Source organism: Erythranthe guttata, chromosome 12, assembly GCF_056151865.1.
Source record: "Erythranthe guttata isolate IM_541 chromosome 12, IM_541, whole genome shotgun sequence".
NCBI classification, from domain to species: domain Eukaryota; kingdom Viridiplantae; phylum Streptophyta; class Magnoliopsida; order Lamiales; family Phrymaceae; genus Erythranthe; species Erythranthe guttata.
Window position 1 is genome coordinate 13,141,726 of NC_142544.1, and position 23,016 is coordinate 13,164,741.

At 36.7% G+C, this 23,016-nt stretch overlaps 1 protein-coding gene and 1 long non-coding RNA gene across 2 annotated transcripts; one reads left to right on the forward strand and one right to left on the reverse strand.

Annotated features, from left to right (window-relative positions):
- Window positions 1-1,259: 1,259 nt before the first annotated feature.
- Window positions 1,260-11,337, reverse strand: LOC148766511 (uncharacterized). Its single transcript, XR_016034801.1, has 2 exons — window positions 11,152-11,337; window positions 1,260-1,390 (listed from the first exon to the last, which is right to left on the reverse strand). It is a non-coding gene; the product is annotated as an uncharacterized LOC148766511 (long non-coding RNA).
- An 8,756-nt stretch (window positions 11,338-20,093) lies between these two features.
- Window positions 20,094-21,441, forward strand: LOC105967750 (high-affinity nitrate transporter 3.1). The gene is made up of 2 exons (XM_012992365.2): window positions 20,094-20,285; window positions 20,699-21,441. Exons 1-2 carry the CDS (start codon window positions 20,165-20,167, stop codon window positions 21,187-21,189), a joined length of 612 nt encoding a protein of 203 aa, XP_012847819.1. The 5' UTR covers window positions 20,094-20,164; the 3' UTR covers window positions 21,190-21,441.
- The last annotated feature ends 1,575 nt before the right edge of the window (window positions 21,442-23,016 follow it).

Below are 23,016 nucleotides of genomic sequence, written 5' to 3' on the forward strand. Positions count from 1 at the left end.
AAAGAGAGAACGAAAGAATGCAAAGAACAACAATCCGTAGAGAGAAAATTGTGGGATTCATGGGGAGGGAGTATTTCTCGTTTAGGTTCCTTCGATCCTACACCCGGTGAAAAACACCGGGTAGGTCTTCTGCTGCCACGTGTTCTTTTTTTTTATTTTTCTGAAACCCCTAAAGGTAAACCCTAGCGGGGAATTTATTATAAAATACAAAAAAAGAGACACGTGGCAGCAGAAGACCCACCCGGTGTTTTTCACCGGGTGTAGGGTCGAACAAATCTTCTCGTTTATATAGGTGGTAATCACCGAGAAGTTACAAAGGAGTTACAGGTGGAAGTTACCTAGAAGTTACATCGCCACTAACAATATAAAGTAGATATGGGAAGTTAATAAACTAGTTGAAAGTTAAAAACCATCAAGTGGTTATGTTAGGAAACCACACATTCCATATTATTTACAACAATGTACACGAAATTAGTTAATATTGCAAAATGAATATAAGAAACCAAAAATGAAAAGGTCCTTGGATTTTTAACCGCGGTTTCGAAGTAAGAATAGTATCTTTTTTTATATTTTTTTAATTTCTGTTTTGTGGTATACAGGCTTAGGGGTGGCATTTTGATCCGACCCAATGGATCCTTGTATCGAGCCGTCAACAGTAAAATATGCATTAAATGGGAGGCAACCCATTATTTATTTCTCGTCATTTATTTTCTTAGTTTTTTGTCATTTTTGCATTTTTTGTTTCGACTTGAATTCCACATATTTCTTGACATTCTGCAGGTGGCCTAGGAGTATCTAGGGGTTTAAAGGTTTGTTGCAACGCTACATGATATCGTGATTCCCTACGTAAGTAACCTAGGTAAGTTTATTGTTTTTTGTCGTTTTTGTTTTTGGATTGTAGTTTTATTTTATTTAATCGGAACAAGTAAAGATCTAAGATTGAGGGTGTGATAATAAGTGTTCATTTTGCACACTTTTTCATTATCTAATCATCGAGTTTTGGTCTTCGTTCTTTCGAATTTTCGACTTTCTTCGTATATATTATGTTTTTCTTGCTTTATTTCAGTTTTAGGTAAAGAGAAACTATTTTTACCGATTCGAAAAGATTTTGAAAGCAAAGTCGAAAATCAAGCCAAACATGTGCAAAAGTGCATTATAGTGAAATGTGTCATTGTTTGGTATTTGTCTTGCTTCACAATATCTCAATATGATCAAGATCAAGCTCAGCAATCAACGAGAACATATGAACAACATCATCATCATCTTAATTTTCATTCCATTTAGCTCTAACATAACCAACCGACGTGTTGAACTGCAAATCACTAGATCAAATTTTCACGAACAAATCATTCACCAAACCTCATGACAATCTTTAACAGCCGACGACATGCTGAAACATATGAAACATAACCATAAACCAGCAATTGTTTAGTAAAACATAGTCACATGGCCAGCAATAATGTATGTTGGCTGCAGTGTACTATAATTTTATTTTTAAATTGACATTACTACACAATGCTATGTTCTAATACTTAACAATCAGCCTCACATACAACGTAACCAACATCCAATATAATGTCTAGATCTTTGTTTCAACGGTTTCTACAAACAATACTAAATAACTACTAATATGATCTAATTACACGCATTTAAATTCGTATAAACATATTGTCCCTTTTTCATGTGCATATATTCAGAATCCCATTTAAGCAATTACATCAAAACAAAGCATCCCAATTGAACAAACATAATAAATTTCACTCTAACTGTTAAGTGTATATTTATACACTTAATTGTACCTTTTGATTGGAACTTTTGGTGTGTTTTAACGATAATTGGTGCTTAAAATGGTTATTATTTGTATTTTAGGTGCAAATTGAAGAATTGGCAACTTATGGGGTGAAAACTGCAAATTCGGAGAAAAAGTGGGCCAAAAGTGAAAATATCGAAACTCTGAAGAATTGAAGACCGGACGGCCGTCCGGATTTTAAAGCTTATTCTCGCACGGCCGTCCGGAAGAACGTATTGGCGCAGTGAAGGAATTTTAATTACACAAGGAAACCCGCCCTATTATATTTTTGCACCCTATTTAAAGGCCAAAAGCACACAATTCTAGGATTTTGTTGAAACCCTGTGTGGTAATTCGAACCTCTTTTTCGACTTTTATGCAAGTTTAATTCTTCGATTATTTCTTCTATCTTGATCTTATTTAGCGCATGAACGTAGCTAATTTATGTTGCTATTGGTTATTGTTAGAATTGATTGACAGATTGTTTTAATAATTAGAACAGGGATAGAAGAGCCTTCGAGTAGTTTTTCACCGAATGCGTGTGTTGATTGCATGAATTATCGTAGACATACAGATAATACCTTAGGTAGCCGTTTTCGAGACTTGTTATTTAATGCTTTATTTATACTAGGTTTGCATAGACATATAGTGAATCTTTTATGAATAATAGGCTTATAATACAGCGACAGTTGGTTATGAGTAATTTCGTGTCTTGGGTTAATAATCGGGAATCGCAACTTGCATGATAGAAGATTAATTGGGTGAAGAATTATCGCATAGGGGGAAGATAAAATCCTAGATCCGTTTTATATTGATATTTTCTCGTGCTAAATTGTTTTCTTAATTAGTTTAATTTATTTAGTTAATTAATTTGACAACCCTGCATAGGCTGGATAAAAATCATAATTGTTAGGATTTGGTACCTAGGATTAAATAATTTGCGTATTCCCTATGGGATCGACATCCGACTCTCACGAGTCTAGTTTACTACTTGTTTGCGATACGTACACTTACGTGTTGGTATTTAGCACCCAACAAGTTTTTGGCGCCGTTGCCGCGGAATACGGCTAAATTATTTATTTATCCTAATATTAAATTTGAGCAATTTTTCTTACTTCAGCCATTTTATTTATTTTAATTATTTTAATTTTTTTTTAGGTACTTTTTATGCGAAGAGGACACGATACGAGCTTGTTACCTCTCGATCCCGAAATTGAGCGAACGTTTAGGCAAGCCAGGAGAAATCAAAGGTTAGCTCAAAATGCTCCCGCAACAATGGAAGAAGAGATTAACCGTGGGGAAGGTGACCAAAGGCACCCACCGAATGTAGCGAGAGAAATCGTCAACGAGCAAAACCAACGCCAGCTAATTAATCCACCACCTCGTCAACGAGCACTGCATGAGTATACCGTTCCAACGCTCAATGGGTTTCAATCAAGCATCCAGCAGCCCCCCATTGAAGCCAACAATTTCGAAATTCGAGCGGGACTCCTCACTATGCTCCAAAACAATGGGTTATTCAGCGGATTGGCTCATGAAGATCCACATCTCCACTTAGTCAACTTCCTCGAAACATGTGACTCGCACAAGATGAATGGAGTATCACCCGAAGCACTGCAACTCCGCCTGTTCAAGCATTCTTTACAAGGCGCAGCCCGAGAATGGTTACAAACTCGCGTACCGCACTCCATCTCGTCTTGGGCCCAGCTAGCACAACTTTTCATGAACACATACAACTCCCCAACAAAAACTGAGAGAATCCGGAGAGAAATTCAAAACTTCATACAAGAAGCCGGTGAAGCATTATTCGAGACGTGGGAGCGGTTCAAACAGTTAGTAAGGAGGTGCCCGAATCACGGACTTCAAGAGTGGCGCCAACTGCAAATATTTTACGATGGGCTACAAGACAACTCAAGAACCGTGCTCGACTCTGCAGCTGGAGGTATGTTCATGAGTTTAACTTACGACGAAGCATACGAACTCTTGGAGCGAATTGCTAGAAATAAATACATGCGGGCATCGGACCGGTCGAATAGCGGAGCAGTCAAGACGGGAGGAATTGTGGAGTTAGACGGGGTCACTACAATCACGGCCCAGTTAGAGAAGCTATCAAAGCAAGTAGCGGCTTTGCAGACTCAGCAAGTCCATGCAGTCCAAGTTCCCGACCAGCGCGCAGAAGAAACGGAGTCTCTGAATTATGTGCATGACACCAACCGACAACAGAGGAACCCGTACTCCAACACGTATAATCCGGGATGGAAAGATCACCCTAACTTCGGGTGGGGAGGAAATCAGCAAGGACAAAGGCAAGCACCACCTCAAGGTCAACCGCCTAATTATTCACGACCAGCTCCCGGATTCCAAAATCCGCCTCAAGCTCAACCTCAAGGTGGAGATCTCGAAAATATATTGGCAAAATTTATGACAACCACCCAAGCCTCTATCCGAAATTTGGAAACACAAATGGGTCAATTTGCAACCCAACTAACCGCGAGGCCATCGGGAGCACTGCCGTCAAGTACGGAAGATCCTCGGAAGAACAACGTCGAGCAGTGCAACGCTGTGAGTTTAAGGAATGGGAGACAATTGGAGGAAGCCCCACGAAAAGAGAAGCAAAACACGGTGATCGAGAAGCCGAACGTGATTGGGGAAAAAGAAGCAACTCACGAAGAACCACTATCATCCCCAGTGAAATCACGAGCCCCTCCAATTCCATATCCTCAGAAGCTTATAAAGAAGAAGCTCGATGCCGATTATCAAAGATTTTTGGACAAGCTGAAGAAAATCCACATAAATATCCCGTTTATTGAAGCCCTTCAAAAGATGCCAAAGTGGGTGAAGTTCCTCAAGGATCTCGTGACAAAGAGGAAGAAATTGCAAGGGAACGAGATGATCCAACTCACGGAACAATGTAGTGCAATTCTTACACGGCCCCTTCCACAAAAACTCGGCGATCCAGGTAAGTTCACTATCCCTTGTACTATAGGAGGTAAAAATTTTAGATCGCTTATTGATTTAGGTGCTAGCATTAATCTTATGCCTTATTACACTTTTAAAAATCTTGGGTTAGGTGAGATTGAACCTACGGCTATAACTCTTCAATTAGCCGATAGGTCTTTGGTTTACCCAAAAGGTATTTTAGAGAATGTGCTAGTAAAGGTGAACAAATTTATCTTCCCGGTTGATTTTGTTGTACTCGATATAGATGAAGATAGGGAGATACCTCTTATTTTAGGGAGACCGTTTTTAGCCACTTCAAAAACTCTAATTGATTGTGCTAGTGGTGATCTTACAATGACAGTGCATGATGAAACGATCAAATTTAATGTTTTTTGTGCTAATAAAAATTCATGTGATAATAATGAGTGTTTTACTATTGATCTTCTGGATTTTACAAATCATGAAAAATTTGATGTTTCTATTTTGGACCATGGGAAAGCATCGTTGAGTGCAGGAGATGACAACGGAAAAGGGAATTGGAAGGAGCACGTCTATTGTGCAAATTCAATTTCAACACCTCCGAGAGATAGTCAAAAGAGTTGGGGTGCTAACGGTGATGAACGTGCAAGGAGGATGTGGCCACCTAAAAAATCAAACGAGCATCATCGGGGAGAGGAATTCAATTGCCAAGTGACTTCGGTCACGTTAGCTTGAACAAGGAAGCAGACAAAGTCCGGCTAAAGACTGTAAACTTAGCGCTTCTCGGGAGGCAACCCGAGCTTTCGTTTTTCTTATTTTATGTTATTTTAATTTTTAGTTTTGTTTTTATTTTATTCCTTTAAAAAAAAAATAAAAAAAAAAGTTTCAGGGGCACTAATAAGAAATTTTTATTTTTCAGGGACCTAATTGAAATTATTCACACGGCCGTGAAAGAAAAAGGCAGGAATCTCACACGGCCGTGTGAGATTTCGGTGATGCTACTGCCCAAAATCGCAAAAGGGCACGGCCGTGCGGATTTTACACATAAATCTCGCACGGCCGTGCGAAATTTGAAGAGGCTACTGCCCAATTATGAGAAAGGGCACGGCCGTGCGGATTTTTCACCTAAATTTCGCACGGCCGTGCGAATCACAAAAAAAAAAAAAAAAAAAAAAAAAAAAAAAGCAATTTCCATAATTTCAAATCCTCTCTCCCCCCACTTCGAACCCTAGCCTTCTTTTTTTTTCGAAATTTTCCCTTTTCTTTGACAAATTTCACCGAAAATTTACCAACTACACACATATAATACGTAATCAATGTGGTTTGTTGTTGATTTGCGCAAGGAGGATTCAAGAACGGTGCAATTTTCTCTAAAAACCCATTCCACCAAGAACGCCCACAAGGTGTTCGACGATTTTCCCGCACCGGTTCTTGAGCCGGTACCCGAGCCATTGGAGGATGACGAGAAGGATGATGCTCATGCGCAAGGTGGAGTTGGTGAGCAACCCAACGATGGTCCCGACGCTTAAACAGGTGTTTTCTATCCTTAAACTCCGGGCGAATCACATTGAGGGCAATGTGAATTTTAAGTTTGGGGGTGGTTAATTACTTGTTTTCGTTTATGTGCGCTTTATTTGTGTTTTAATTTTTTGTAGTTTTCTTGTTTCTTTTGCGTTTTATTATTTCCGTTTTATTATTTGCTTAAAAAAAAAAAAAGAAAAAAAAAAAAAAGAAATTTTTTTTGGTTCGACACATCGGTGAATTAAGATGATGAGAGATGGTCAATGTTTGATGATGAGATTACTTGCTTTATGTGATAAGGATTAGATATACGTTTAGCTTTCGATTCAACGGAACGTAGAAGTGAATTATTGCTAGGAATCACACCTTGTGCATTGCTTTGGTTGAATGTTTTGTATTTTAAATTTGGAATTTATTTGTGCTAAATCATGCTTTGTTCGGTTTTAAATCTCACCTTAGGACATTTATGATACGAAGTATTGACTAGTGAGTGATTTGGGATATGATTTGGGCCTTCTTTGAACCGTTTGAGCCTTTCAAGCCTACCCGTTTTGTCGAATTTATCCTTAGAACCTTGATTTGAGCCTTGGAGAAAAGGTGTTCTTTCTTTTAGCCAATATGTAGAAGGTAGAAGAGTGGAGATTCTTGAATAATTACCCCGTGAAGTTCGGTCGAAAATTCTTATAAGGTCTTCTAATTCTTCGATTAAAAAAAAAAAAAAAAGAAAAAAAAAATATATAAAAAAAAAAATAGAGAAAAGAAGAAGAATAGATTAGAAGGGAGAAATAAGGACTAGTGGTTGAATTGTGTTGAAAACTCGATCCATTGCCTAAAAGGCAAAAGTATTGAGGTGTGAATTTTGGAGAATCGAGTTTATTAAAGACCCTAGAGGTGAATTCATTGTTTCAAACGCCTATCTTTCAAATTTTGGCGTAATCACCTCACTTCAAGAAAAATTAGCCACACATACCCATATTACCTACCTCGGACCAAAGAGCCTAACAATTGAAAGCCACACAGTCCCAATGATCCCAATAGCTTATTGTTCAATATTAGTTGAGTAAAATAATTTGGTGAGTATTTGGAGTCAAATATATGCATGTAAGTACAAATTATTTATATCTTTAACTTGCAAATATTTGATACTTGAAGCAAGTGTATGATTTGTGGTTTTTGGTAATAGTGAGTGACTAAGTGCCGTTGAATGTTAAGCTTTAGAATACCTAGGAATTATCATCATAATTGCAAGTTCTGAAAACACGAAGTTGACCAATCGATCTATGTAATGAGATGTATAGTCGTGTTTTGTGCTTTTAATTTGATTTTACTTGAGGACAAGCAAAAGTTCAAGTTTGGGGGTGTGTTAAGTGTATATTTATACACTTAATTGTACCTTTTGATTGGAACTTTTGGTGTGTTTTAACGATAATTGGTGCTTAAAATGGCTATTATTTGTATTTTAGGTGCAAATTGAAGAATTGGCAACTTATGGGGTGAAAACTGCAAATTCGGAGAAAAAGTGGGCCAAAGGTGAAAATATCGAAACTCTGAAGAATTGAAGACCGGACGCCCGTCCGGATTTTAAAGCTTATTCTCGCACGACCGTCCGGAAGAACGTATTGGCGCAGTGAAGGAATTTTAATTACACAAGGAAACCCGCCCTATTATATTTTTGCACCCTATTTAAAGGCCAAAAGCACACAATTAGATCTATCTTTTATCTTTATCTTTTATTTTAATCTTTTTACAAGCAATCGAGGAGCAAGAGAACGAAGACGAAGACTTGACGAATCTTCATCCTAGTTTTCCTTTTTACTTTTATTTTATGATTTTTATGAATTTTCGTATTTTTATTATGCTTTTCGTTACGAACATGAGTAGCTAAGTTTTTATTCTAGGATTTTGTTGGAACCCTGTGTGGTAATTCAAACCTCTTTTTCGACTTTTATGCAAGTTTAATTCTTCGATTATTTCTTCTATCTTGATCTTATTTAGCGCATGAACGTAGCTAATTTATGTTGCTATTGGTTATTGTTAGAATTGATTGACAGATCGTTTTAATAATTAGAACAGGGATAGAAGAGCCTTCGAGTAGTTTTTCACCGAATGCGTGTGTTGATTGCATGTATTATCGTAGACATACAGATAATACCTTAGGTAGCCGTTTTCGAGACTTGTTATTTAATGCTTTATTTATACTAGGTTTGCATAGACATATAGTGAATCTTTTATGAATAATAGGCTTATAATACAGCGACAATTGGTTATGAGTAATTTCGTGTCTTGGGTTAATAATCGGGAATCGCAACTTGCACGATAGAAGATTAATTGGGTGAAGAATTATCGCATAGGGGGAAGATAAAATCCTAGATCCGTTTTATATTGATATTTTCTCGTGCTTAATTGTTTTCTTAATTAGTTTAATTTATTTAGTTAATTAATTTGACAACCCTGCATAGGCTGGATAAAAATCATAATTGTTAGGATTTGGTACTTAGGATTAATTAATTTGCGTATTCCCTGTGGGATCGACATCCGACTCTCACGAGTCTACTTTACTACTTGTTTGCGATACGTACACTTGCGTGTTGGTATTTAGCACCCATCACTAACCAAAACAAAAACCTTCTACTGCTTCAAGAACGAGGATTTTCTTGAGGGGCAATTTTTTTTTTGGGGTTGTTTTAATATCGAGTTTTTAAAATGGGGCTGTTTTTGGAGTAGTAATTAAATTGGGGTTGGCCGCCACCGGGAACGGCGGCACCAGCCGGAGACGCCACTGCCAACGGCGGCACCGGCTGGAGACGCCGCCACCGATGGCGTCTTCTACCGGAAAATTAATATTTTATTAATTTAATAATTTAATATTTTAACATTATAATATTTTAATATTTTAATATATTTTAATATTTTAATATTTTATTATTTTATTATTTTATTAATTTAATATTTAATATATAGACGGTCCAGATTGCACTGGATAATTTCAATCCGACGGCCCAGATCAAGACTGCCATCTCGGGGACCGTGCTTGACCAGGAGACGCCGTTGACAACGGCGTCTTTAGGAGACGCCACCGACAACGGCGTCTCCAGTCTCTCTCCTCCTTTCTTTTCTTCCTCCAGCCCATCCTCCTCCATCTCCCCTCCTTTCCTCTTCCTGCAAAATTTCATAAACAAAATACCAAATTTAGTTTTCAAATTAAAAATAAAATATATAATATACCGGCTGCCACCGACGCCGCCAGGCCGCCGCCGCTGCCCGCCGCCGCTGCTGCCCGCCGCCGCTGCCTCCCTCGCCGTCGCCTTCCCCGCCGTCGTCTCCGCCGCCGCCGGTGCTCTGCCAGTGCTCGGTGGTGCTCTTCACCCAACGAAGGTAATTTTAATATTATTGTAAATAATTAAAAAAAAAATTTATTATTATGTTCATATTTTATAATTAATTATTGTAAAATACATGTGATTAGTATTTTTAGGATGCATGTGGGTAGTTAGTTAGTTAGTTAGTAATTTATTTATTTTATATTAGGTATTAGTACTATATGTATTTTATAAGCATGGGCAAATTTTTTTTTTGGTGTTGTTTTGTAAAACAGTAGCTAAAATGGTGTTGTTTTGTAAAACATCGGGCTATTAAATTAATGTGACTAATTAATTTTTTGGTGTGCTCAGTTAAATTATTATTTTTTAACTAATATGCCTCATTATTAATTAATGTGGATTGATGAGTTAATTATCTCCTTAATCTTTTTAAGATTGATGGCGGCTAAAACTAATGTCAAAGTGTACGTGTACTTTGGAGGTCACATAATTCCCGATGATTGGGTAGTGCAATATAGTATTACCCACAAAACAGCATTTCGAATTAAACGTGACTTGTCCTTTGCACAATTTATGTCAAAGTTGTATCAACGTCTAGATGTCGATGTTAATCAGTTTGGGCTAACCCCAATTTAATTACTCCTCCAAAAGCAGCCCCATTTTAAAAACTCGATATTAAAACAACCCCAAAAAAAAAATTGCCCCTTTTCTTGACAAGTGAAATCTTCCTGTCCTTTTCCGTTATACGATTGTATATAAAATCGGTATTGCTTATCTTGATTTACATTGTTATAAATTGCGCGGTTTATTTTGGGATAAGATATATATAAATTGCTAACAGATTGATACGTGATCGCTAATTATACGTGACGTGATATTTCTAAATTGGCGTAACTTTTAAAAGGTAAACTCACGTTATGTTAGTTTTAAGGGCACGATTGGGATTAGGGAAAAAAAATACTATATCTAAATATATAACAAAACGAGGGATTTAGTTCAGAAAAAAAAAAAAAGTAAATGGTGTACCCTACATCTAACTCAGTTCAGGGAGGGACATCTAGCATATAAGTAAAACTTATGATTTTGAACATAGTACTTAACTGAATAGAAAAATGTATAGTTTTAGCAAGGGTTTTTTGCAAAAACTACCCCGTGAAATCTCTAATTGCCGAAAACTCCCCTATGTTAAAAAATTAGCAAGGTCCCCCCCTACGAAAGTTAGTCAAAGCCAAAAAGGCCCCTGACAGGTTATCGTGCGCTACACTCGCCGTATGTGCGTATGGGGGTGTGTTTTTCAACCTGAAATGACCTAAATATCCTTCATATTAGAAGTCTTAAAAATTACAGACTTACCATAGAATTTTAAGCACCAAATTGAATTTTTCAAAATTTTCAATTCAGTCCTTATTTTCAAGAAGGCCATCTTTCTAGACCCAGTGTCTGAATTTTTTCCAGTAAAAAACATCAATCGAATCCAGATTCTCAAGCTCAGTTTTGTTGCAAATCCAGAAAAATTAAAAGGTAAGAAGACAAGGGGAAGAGGATAGAGCTTAAGCCCCCTTCTCCATGTAAAAAAATGGAAGAAAAAATTTTGATTTTGACCTTCAACTTCACCATTCTTGGTAACCCAAAACTTGAAATTCACCATTCTCGATAACCCAAAGTTCAATGGAGAAGAATGTGTTTCAAGTGGTGGTGGTGCGGCGGCGGATGAGGTGGCGCGGTAGCGGATGTGGTTTGAAAAGTTGGGTGGGTTGGATTGAGGGCTTGGGTGATGGGAAGAAGATATAGTCCATTTTCTTTTTCCTTTTTTATTTTATTTTATTTTTTTTATATTAATTTTATATTTTCTTTTATTGTTTTATTAAAATTAAAATATTATTATAAACTAACTAGGGATATTAGAGTCATTTCACGTAAGTCAACAACTAATTTTAAAATAGGGTAAATTCCACTTTACCCCTTGTACTTTGGCTGGATATCACTTTACCCCCTTGTACTCTCAATTGCATCGATTTGCCCCCTTTTACTTTGGTTCGATATCACTTTACTCCTTCTACTCTCAATTCATCGATTTGTCCCTTTGTACCTTGGCTCGATATCAGTTTACTCCATTCTACTCTCAATTGCATCGATTTGCCCCCCTGCACTTGAAAATTTATCTCAATGTGGCCCTCGCCGTTAGTTTTCAGACTTTTGACCTTAACACCGTTTGATCAAAGTTTGAAAATTACAAAAAAGAAAACCACCCTCCCAGTTTAAATAATTATTAATAAAATAAAATAAAAAAATGTGGCTGACGTCGTGGACTATTCTTTCTCGCTGTCTTGAATTTTTTTTTTTTTTTGTTTAATTTTTCTAATAATTATTTAAACTGGAGGGGTGACATTTTAGTAATTTTCATACTTAAATCAAACGGTGTTAAGGTCAAAAGTCTGAAAACTAACGGTGATGGCCACATTGAGACAATTTTTCAAGTAAGGGGGCAAATCGATGCAATTGAGAGTAAAAGGGGGTAAAGTGATATCGAGCCAAAGTACAAGGGGGCAAATCGATGAATTGAGAGTAGAAAGGGGCAAAGTGATATAGAACCAAACAGTGTTCTAAAAATCGGCCGAGGCGGTCGATTAATCGGTCGCCGAGGCGGAGGCGGTCCAAAACCTTTACGATTTTAGTGTAAAGGTTTGAAAAATCGGTTTTTTGCCTGTGAGGCGGTTTGAGGCGGTCCGAGGCGGTCAAACCTTTAAGGCGGGTCAAACTTCGGTGGCAAAAATCGGCAAAAAATCGGTCAAAAATCGGTTTTTTTTTTTTTTTTTTTTTTTTTTTTTTTTTTAATAAATCAAAATAAAAGTTGGGATTTTAATAAAAAAAAATGAGTTTATGCTTTATTTTGTTTATGTTAATTATTATTGTTAAAGAAATAATGATGTATGCCAAGAATGTATGTAAATTCAAAAAAAATTACCTTTTTATTTATATTTTATAAGGATATTTATGTATTATGATCTTATTATTATTAAACTTTTATTATGTTATTAGAATATATACATGATCGAGATATAACTATGTTTAAATATTTTTTATCTATGTTTTGAGTATTTATAAATAATATCTACAAATATATTATATTAAATTTTAAAAACCGATTTATTTCCGATTTATCACCGATTAATCACCGCCGCACCGATTAATCGTGAGTCGGTGCCTCACCGACTCGGACCCGATTACCGATTTTTACAACCTTGGAACCAAAGTACAAGGGGTAAATCGATGCAATTGAGAGTACAAAGGGATAAAGTGATATCCAGCCAAAGTACAAGGGGTAAAGTGGAATTTACCCTTTAAAATAAGGGGCTCTATGTTTTTTAAAATAAAATATAGGGGGGGTTTTATTAATTTTTTTAACACAAAAACTTTTTCAACAATTAGAAATAATACGGGGGTCTTTGCTATTAGCTCCATTTTATCGACATGGCTATATAAGTGATCAAACGCAAATTTTGAAAAGAAAAACTATGATACAATTTGAATTTATCTCTCTATTTGAAAATCAAATTATGTATTGGATAATTGTGTTTCATCTTATATTGAAAAATCATAAGAACTGTTGTAGAATAACATAATATACCAACTAGCAATCAACTCTCAAATATAAATATAAATATAATAAATAGGCATAGGAAAGCTTCTGTCAAAGACGTTTTTTCTGTATGAAAATTGAATTGAATTCTCATTACATAATGACCCTATTTATACACAAAATAGTACAAGTCTTGTCATCAAAGACAAAGGATATCTACAAGCAAAATGAAGACACGTAGCAAACTTAGTGCACAAGTAATAGTAATGGATAAATATTACAATACTCCCCCTTGGACTAAGTATTATTGGTAGCGGTTGCAAAGTGGACGAGTGAAAATATATGCCTCGTTAAAAACCTCAAGTCGGAAAACCCAGTGGGACAAAACCGAACATAAGGGAAAAAAAGTGCATAACTCAAATCCAAGCCGCGTGCATAAGCTGCCTCGTTAAAAACCTTTACTGGAAAACCCAACGGGACAAAACCAGTCAAAAGGGAAAAAGAGTGCAGCGCACTATTGCTCCCCCTGAAATGAGCAATATAGGTTCCGGAATTGGGCGTCAATCTTGCTTCATATTGGCTCTTCTCATTCCAATGCCGTACACCAATTTCTCAAATGTAGAAGTCGGTAAGGACTTTGTAAACAAATCAGCAAGATTGTCGCATGAGCGAACTTGTCGAACATCGATCTCTCCATTCTTCTGAAGCTCATGTGTATGGAAGAACTTTGGTGATATGTTTTGGTCCTATCACCCTTAATATATCCGCCTCTTGTTTGTGCTATACATGCAGCATTATCTTCATAAATGATAGTGGGCGAGGTTGTAACTGGATGTAATTGGCAGGAGTTTTGTATATGCGAAATAACCGATCATAGCCAAACACATTCTCTCCCTGCCTCATAAAGGGCTATTATTTCTGAATGATTTGAGGAGGTGGCCACCAATGTCTGTTTGGTAGATCGCCAAGATATACCTGCACCATTATAACAAAACAAATATCCAGTTTGTGAGCGAGCTTTGTGGGGATCAGATTTATATCCCGCGTCGGCATAACCAACTAACCCTTGGTTAGTTGCATTCTTTGAATAAAATAATCCCAAATCTGCAGTACCACAGAGATATCTAAAAATATGTTTAACACCATTCCAGTGTCTCCGGGTAGGCTCAGAACTGTATCGCGCAAGCACATTTACCGCAAAAGCGATATCAGGTCGAGTGCATTGTGCTAGATACATTAACGCTCCGATAGCATTTAGATACGGCACTTCTGGGCCAAGTATCTCTTCATTAAATTCTTTAGGTCGGAACGGATCCATTTGAGGATCTAAATTGCGCACAACCATAGGGGTGCTCAATGAATTATAATTTTCCATATTAAACTTTCTGAGCACTCGTTTAGTATATGCAGATTGGTGTATAAGTATGCCGTTAATATTATGCTCAAGCTCAATACCAAGACAGAGTTTGGTTTTTCTAAGGTCCTTGACCTCAAACTCTTTCTTTAAATATTCAGCAGCATTGGCTAACTCTTCAGGAGTGCCAATGAGGTTCATGTCATCTACATAAACCGCAATAATAGCAAATCCGGTTTCTGATCTTTTAATAAAAACGCATGGGCAAATAGGATCATTTTTATAACCTTCCCTTATAAGGTATTCACTCAATCTATGATATCACATGCGACCCAATTGCTTTAGACCATACAATGATCTCTGTAATTTGATTGAGTGCAGCTCACGAGGAGCGCCATAGTTTGTCCTTTTAAATCCATCGGGAATTTTCATATAAATATCAGAATCTAGTGAACCATATAGATAGGCCGTTACAACGTCCATTAGACGCTAGTCCAGTCCCTCTTGGACGACCGTATTGATAAGAAAAACGAAAAGTGATCGTATCCATCACTGGTGAATACGTCTCATCGTAATCAATCCCAGGCCGCTGGGAGAAACCTTGAGCTACAAGGCGGGCTTTATATCTTATAATTTCATTGTTCTCGTTCCTCTTACGGACAAATACCCATTTATACCCAACAGGCTTTACATTATCCGGAGTTTGAACGATTTGCCCGAATACTTTTCGTTTTTCTAGGGAAGCCAATTCAGATTTTATTGCTTCCTCCCATTTAGGCCAATCATTTCTTTGGCGGCATTCCATTATGGAACGCGGTTCACTATCATAATCATCGTACATAATTTCTTGTGCAACCGAGAATGCAAAAATAATATCAATGATTATCTCATTTCTATCCCATATTTCATTGCAATAACTTATGGGATTCTCGGTATTCCCGGGATTTGATATCGCTTTTTCGATATCAGGCTCAACAGATTCATCTGGAGCATTCTCACTAGGAATCTCCTCATTTGAGGGTTCATTGATTTTCCCCTTTCTTTTTCTAGGAACAACGTCCTTTGATCCAATAGGTCTACCCCGTTTTTGTCGTGGGGATCATCATTCATCCTAGCTGGAACATTCACAGCTGGAATATAAGACTTCGTAACTTTACTGGCATCATTAAATGCATCAGGAAGTCTATTGGCAATATTTTGTAAATGAATGATTCTATGGATCTCATTTTCATATTCAGAGGTACGTGGGTCGAGATGAGATAAGCGTTGCTCACACCATGTGAGATTCTCGATTGGTTTTTGTTTATCATTATCACGGATATTCTGAATATCCTTACCAATCGGTATAAATAATGTGTCATCAAATTGACAATCCGCAAATCTAGCGGTAAATAAATCACCCGTCATTGGTTCCAAGAACCTAATAATCGACGGTGAATCAAACCCAACGTATATGCCAAGTCGGCGTTGGGGACCCATTTTAGTCCTCTGAGGAGGAGGAATTGGCACTTGCACAGCGCAACCAAATGTGCGAAGGTGCGAAATATCGGGCTCAAAGCCTAATGCCAATTGCATTGGAGAATGCATATGATAAACAGTGGGGCGTAATTTAATCAGTGCTGACGCATGCAATACTGCATGGCCCCATGCTGCACTAGTGAGTTTAGATCTCATCAGCAGTGTACGAGCAATTATTTGGACGCGTTTAATCAGAGATTCTGCCAGTCCATTTTGAGTGTGAACGTATGCTACTGGGTGCTCGACATTTATTCCCAATGCTGCACAATACTCATCAAAAGTTTTTGATGTAAATTCTCCGGCACTATCCATCCTTATATTTTTGATGGGATAATCAGAAAAATGTGCTCGGAGTTTAATAAATTGTGCTAGCAAACGCGCAAATGCAACATTTCGCGTAGATAATAAGCATACGTGGGACCATCTACAAGATGCGTCCACCAAAACCATAAAATATCTAAATGGCCCACTTGCAGGGTGTATTGGTCCACAAATATCACCATGAATACGTTGTAAAAACGATGGTGATTCATAACCGACCTTTTCAATGGAAGGTTTTATAATGAGCTTTCCTTGTGAACATGATTCAAAGAAATATTCATTGGACATCAGTATTTTTGTATCTTTTAATGGATGTCCTTTAGTATGTTGTACAATCCTACGCATCATAGTCATTCCTGGGTGACCCAGTCGATCATGCCATAACCCATGTATATCGGGATTAACAAGTTTCCATGGCATACTGGCGTAGGATTCGAAAGCTCTAATTTGGACACAATACAGTCCAGAAGCTGTCGCTTCGAACTTCTCATGAACAATTCTTTTGTCCATGACATATGATGTGACGTATAGACACTCCACGGTATTTTCAACCAGTGTCTCTAAATGATACCCATTGCGTCTCACATCTTTAAAACTCAGTAGATTCTTGTTTGATCTACCGGATATCAATGCATTTTCAATATGCAAAGTGGTACCATTAGGCAACACAATTGTTGCGTTCCCGGAGCCATCTATTATTTCCGCGGAACCTGCAATGGTTTTAACTTGTGCCTTGCACAAAGTCACACTCGAGAAATATATTTTATTATTGAATATTGATTGTGTAGTTGCACTATCGAGTAGGCAATAGTCATATTTGTCCATATTTTTCATGTACGTGTATCAAAATCAGCTCGACCTCGGGTATTTATCCTTCAAGGGAGATATGTACATGTGGGTTTATTCAAAACAACTCAATCTTGGGAATCACACCTTCCAAGAGAGATTTATATACAGTGTGGGTACAAAATAACCCAAAACCCTTTAAATTTGGACTTGTGATCAATAGCCTCTAAGTTGGCTCTTGACGGGTTTTACCTCGTCTAATGACTCTACGAACTTCAGGCTCGGAGTTGTTTTCAGATATTTGGCCTTTAAATCGGCTTTGACGGATATTATCACGTCTTAACTCAACGAGCTTCAGGCTCGGAGATATATTCAGATATTTGGCCTTTAAATCGGCTTTTGACGGATATTATCACGTCTTAACTCAACGAGCTTCAGACTCGGAGATATATTCAGATATTTGGCCTTTAAATTGGCTTTTGACGGATATTATCACGTCTTTACTCAACGAGCTTCAGGCTCGGAGATATATTCAGATATTTGGCCTTTAAATCGGCTTTTGACGGATATTATCACGTCTTGACTCAACGAGCTTTTCGGCTCGGAGTTATAGTATGACCTCTATACGGTCTCTGTTAAGCTCTACGGGTACTATGCCCGGAGTTAAAACGATAGCCTCTAAATCGGCTTTAAACGGAGATTATTATTTCTCCAACTCCACGAGCATCAGGCTCGGAGTTTATATTTTGACCTCTAAGTCGGCCCACAGATCTGTTGATATATAGCACGTGCTTATAACACTGCTTGGGATCCACAAGCTTTCAAATATAAATGTTAGCAGCAATTCAACAAATATATAAGCATATATGTATATACACGAATCCATCATATCCTTTGAGAAATGATAGCGTATAAAATACCGAAGTATTCGCTAATCATTATCGTTTGTCTTTTCGACAATAGATCGAGAATCTGGATTTTCGTAAAATAAAATAGAAAAAAGAATACGAAAATAGCAAATCCTTATCGAGCAAAATCTCGTGCTGATAACGTGTTGTAGAATAACATAATATACCAACTAGCAATCAACTCTCAAATATAAATACGCATATAATAAATAGGCATATGAAAGCTTCTGTCAAAGACGTTTTTTCTGTATGAAAATTGAATTGAATTCTCATTAAGAACACACTATTGTTTGTCTTTTACTAAGATGATATTTAAAAATATATGTTTGAAGAGGCCTAAATGGCTCGAACACTATTGAGGTGGCGGTGGTGTTCGGGCGACTTTACAATACGAGGAGGGCGCGTGAGGTACGATCCCGAAGTAGGTCAAGTGGGTAAGTGTGAACGAGTTTGGAAAGGGCAGAAATGCATCTGTAGCTCGTGATGTGTCACAATCGTACGCCAACTATATAGGTGCATTGGGTAAACCTACACTCTTGTATAATAACTTGCAAACCATACGATTGAACCTAAGTCAATTAATAAAGACTCACTTGCTCCAACCGCTAGACCATCCCTTGCGGGACACTATTCGTTGCTTATTTGATTGAATTGGAAGTGGTTGCAAATGTTTTAAAAAATCAATTTTAAAACAAACTTTATTTTCTATTATTTTTATAAGATATTTCATATGCCATTACACAATGAATTTTAATGAAAATAATGATACAAGTATTCCAATGCAACTTTTAAAGCCCAAAAAGATTGTTACATATTAGAAATAAAAGCCAAAACTTGTCTTTGCAAATATTCAACAAATTGATTCTAATATATATATATATATATATATATATATATATATATATATATATATATATATATATATATATATATATATATATATATATATATATATATATATATATTGGTTTGAGGGAGCTATAGCTAATAGCCCTTAAATAAAAAGAGATGTAATTAATCTCGTCCCTCAAGTGTGAAAAAGGCTTCTCAAATTGTGCCTCTTGGATTCTCTTTTGCATTCTTCTTCTTGTCGTATTTGCTGTTGTTTAGTGTGTGTGTGTGTGTGTGTGTGTGAACGTGTTTGCAGTAAGTTTGAATTTTGACAAACATAAGTCGACATATACATGCTACACATTAAATTTTCAACTGCCAAAAATCGAGCTGCAGCTTCTCATATGATATATGCCTTTGGCTTTACTCTTACGTACATCTAAAACACCCTATTATGATTTATGACCACATATCTGGAAAAATAAGTCAAATGCACCCAACTACCCAAGAATGTATTACAGATTTAGTCCAAGTCAACTATTAAAAAGTAGATCCCAAATCGCATCCTTTGAACACTTTTGGGCCAATTTTCATTTTTCACCATTCATTAAAGGGTAAATTACAACCACCCCTGAAGTATGGTCAAATTACGAAAAAAAACCCCTTCTTTTTGGGTAATTACAACCACACCCTTTAACTATAAACTTTCTTACCCATCCACCCATGCGGTGTCAAATTTAGTGGAATCTTCTAGATTATATGGAATATTCTCAATTTTGTACCCATTTTATGCCATTCTTCGAGCTCCACATTTTTTAAGCAAGATGACCGTAAGATGTGTTTTTTAGCTTGTATATATCAGATTGTGGTGCATCAGAAACTGTATTTTGCATCAAACAAGTACAAACTAGAGAATATTCCACGAAATCTAGAAGATTACGTTGAATTTGACACCACAAGTAATGACATGTAAGAAGATTCATAGTTGAGGGGTAGTTGTAATTATCCAAACATGAAGGATTTTTTCGTAATTTTGCAATAACCCAGGGGCCATTGTAATTTACCCTTCATTAAATCAGACAAAAAAATCTGCCGGTTAAAATTGACTTTTTCTTGGCCTACGTTGTAAGATCAAACATTTGTGTTTAACACAATGTTAAATATAAATTTATTGCCTTCCCCCCTCTCTCTCTCTCTCTATATTTTATATATATATATATATATATATATATATATATATATATATATATATATATATATATATATATCAGATAATCACTTGTTCAATATCAAGAAAAGAAGCAAACCAACCAATCAATGGCGATTCGAGCTTTCCTTTTCGTGCTTTCGTGCTTGGCGGCCGCCACCTGTCGCGGTGCTACCTTCTCTTCTCTTCAGCAAACTCTTATTGTCACTGCTTCACCTCAACCAGCTCAAGGTACATATCCTAATCATGGGGAAATTTATAGCTTTCATTCCTCAAGTTTACAACGATTTGACATTTGGTCCCCATATTTATAAAAAATATATTTGGTCCCTCATGTTTGAATAATTTGACATTTTTGGTCATTTCCGTCAATTTATCGTTAGTTTGTCAGCTACAGTAGTGATGGGAACACGTTTGATTAAGTTAGTTTTAACGGAAAATTGACGGAAAAGACTAAAAGTGTTGAATTTTTGAAACACGAGGGACCAAATGTGTTTTTTTGTGAACATACATGACCAAATTAAATGTGGAATTAGAGAAAACTTGAGGGACGAAAACTGTTTCCCCCTAATCATGCTTTATGTAATACTAATATGTTTGCCGGTCATCTAAAAATTTTGTCGCTAAATCGAAACTTATTACAGTCCTAAAAGCCGGCGAAGACGAAATCACCGTGACATGGTCACTCAACTCCACTTTCCCAGCCGGCGTCGATTCTTCCTACAAAACGGTGACAATCAAACTCTGCTATGCACCAATAAGTCAGAAAGATCGAGGATGGAGAAAAACGGTTGATAATTTAGTCAAGGACAAAACATGCCAGCACAAGATTGTTGCTAATAAGCCGTACATCTTTCCGTCTAACAACACTTTTACGTCGACAGTGCTGAGAGATGTGCCGACGGCTACTTATTTTATAAGGGCCTATGCGCAAAACTCGGAAGGTGATGAGGTGGCGTATGGCCAGACAACGGATTCTCACAAGGCCGTTAACTTGTTCGAGATTCAAGCGATCACGGGGCGACATGTGTCGCTTGATATTGCGTCGATTTGCTTCTCTGCTTTCTCGATTGTGTCTTTGTTCGGATTCTTCTTCCTGGAAAAGAGGAAGTCCAAGGCATCCGAATCAAAGTGATATATAGGTTTTTTTTTTTGTTTTTTTTTATTTTTATTTTAAATAAAGGAACACGCTGTCAATCATATAAGGTATATGCGCTAAGTAATTATCAAAGTTAATTTAGGAAAAATATTTGGCTATGTGACTCGGTCATCGATGTCAAAAAGTACCCCGTTAGTATTAGGTCCCCTGTGTGATGCAAACAGTTGGACTAATAGTTTGTATTTATGTTATGAAGTTAAGAGAACTTCTCTTATTTATTAGGGCTAATTATAGTCATCCCAGAGGTAAGGTTAAATTACAAAATAACCCATCTTATTTGTATAATTACAACAACCCGAACTATGTATTATCTTACACGTCCACTCTTACGATGTTAAATTTACCTAGGGTTGTTCATTCGGTCGGTTAACCGATCGAATCGAACCGGGCGAAAATTCAGTACATGCCGATTACCGAACCGTTAATTCGGTGTGATATTCAGTTTTTATTGTTATTTTAAATATGTATATTAGTATTTAAACTAAAACTAATTATAAAAAAGATAAAAATAAAATCATTGTTCTAAAATATTTTAAATAAAATTTTTGTAATTCGGTTATTTATCGAACCGAACGCTAAACGGTATAAAATTTTGGCGTACCGAAATTTCGGTTCAATTTTACCGCATCAACGCCCCTAAATTTACTAACTAGAGGGATTGTTTCGTAAGATATTACATAGCTGAGGGGGTGCTTGTAATTATGCAAACAGTAGAGTGTTTTTCGTAATTTGACTTTACCTTGGTGGGGTGGCCGTAATTTAGAATTACTACACTCTTATTTATGAGGGAAGATTAGCAATAATCCCCTCATCTAGAAAATGTAGTTAAGGAAAACCCCCCTCCTAAAAATAATTAGAGAAAACCCCTTTTGTTGTTAGTTTGGATAATTAATAAAGGTAATCTCCCAATTATATCCTTACTCTTAACCCTAAATTTTGACATATCATATTCCGCCGTTGTTATTTCTTTTCTTTTCCTTTTCTCTCTTCTCTTCTCTCTCTTCTCTCTGCTTTATGCTCTCTTCTCTCGTTCTTTCTTCTCTTTTTTTTTTCTTCTCGATCTGCTTCTTCTCTTCTCGATCAGAATTCGACCGACGCCGTTAAATACTGCTCCAACGAACATTGGCCGACAGATTGGGTGAAGAACTGCTGCAACCATCATAATTGGACATTATTGGGGGTGGAGCTCTGGCCGCGAAGGCTGGCGACGACGAGGTTTCGGCTCGACGATATGAAGACCCCGTCAAACAAGCTGTTGCCGATGCGGTTTGTTTTCTTAAACCGATTGATTTGTTTTTGTTTTAAATTCATCATTTACATTAAAATTTGATGGAGTAATTAATTACTGTTTGTTTTATTATAATTTTATCTGTCGAAGAAATCACGTTTCCCAAACAACACGCATACTATTTGAGGATTTTCTACAACAACATGAATAATGTGGTGTGACGGCGATGGAGAGACATATTTTGGGTTTTTTGGTGGATCGGGCGGATAACAACGCATATAGAGAAATTCGCGCATGCTGGAATCTTAATCGACTATGTACATGTTCAATAGTCGATTAACCTAATCGGCTATGCTCTGGTAGTCGATTAAGGTTGATCAACACCAGTTTTTTTTTTTTTTTTTTTTTTTTTTTTTTTTTTTTTCCAATTGTATAAATCAATTATAATGTTGGTATATTTTTTGTTTTTGTTAAATGTAGTTGATTTTGCATTTTTTTGCAGTTGTGATTTGTGATTTTTATTAGCAGATTCTTAATCGACTATGCTCTGGTAGTAGATTATGATCGACTCCCAT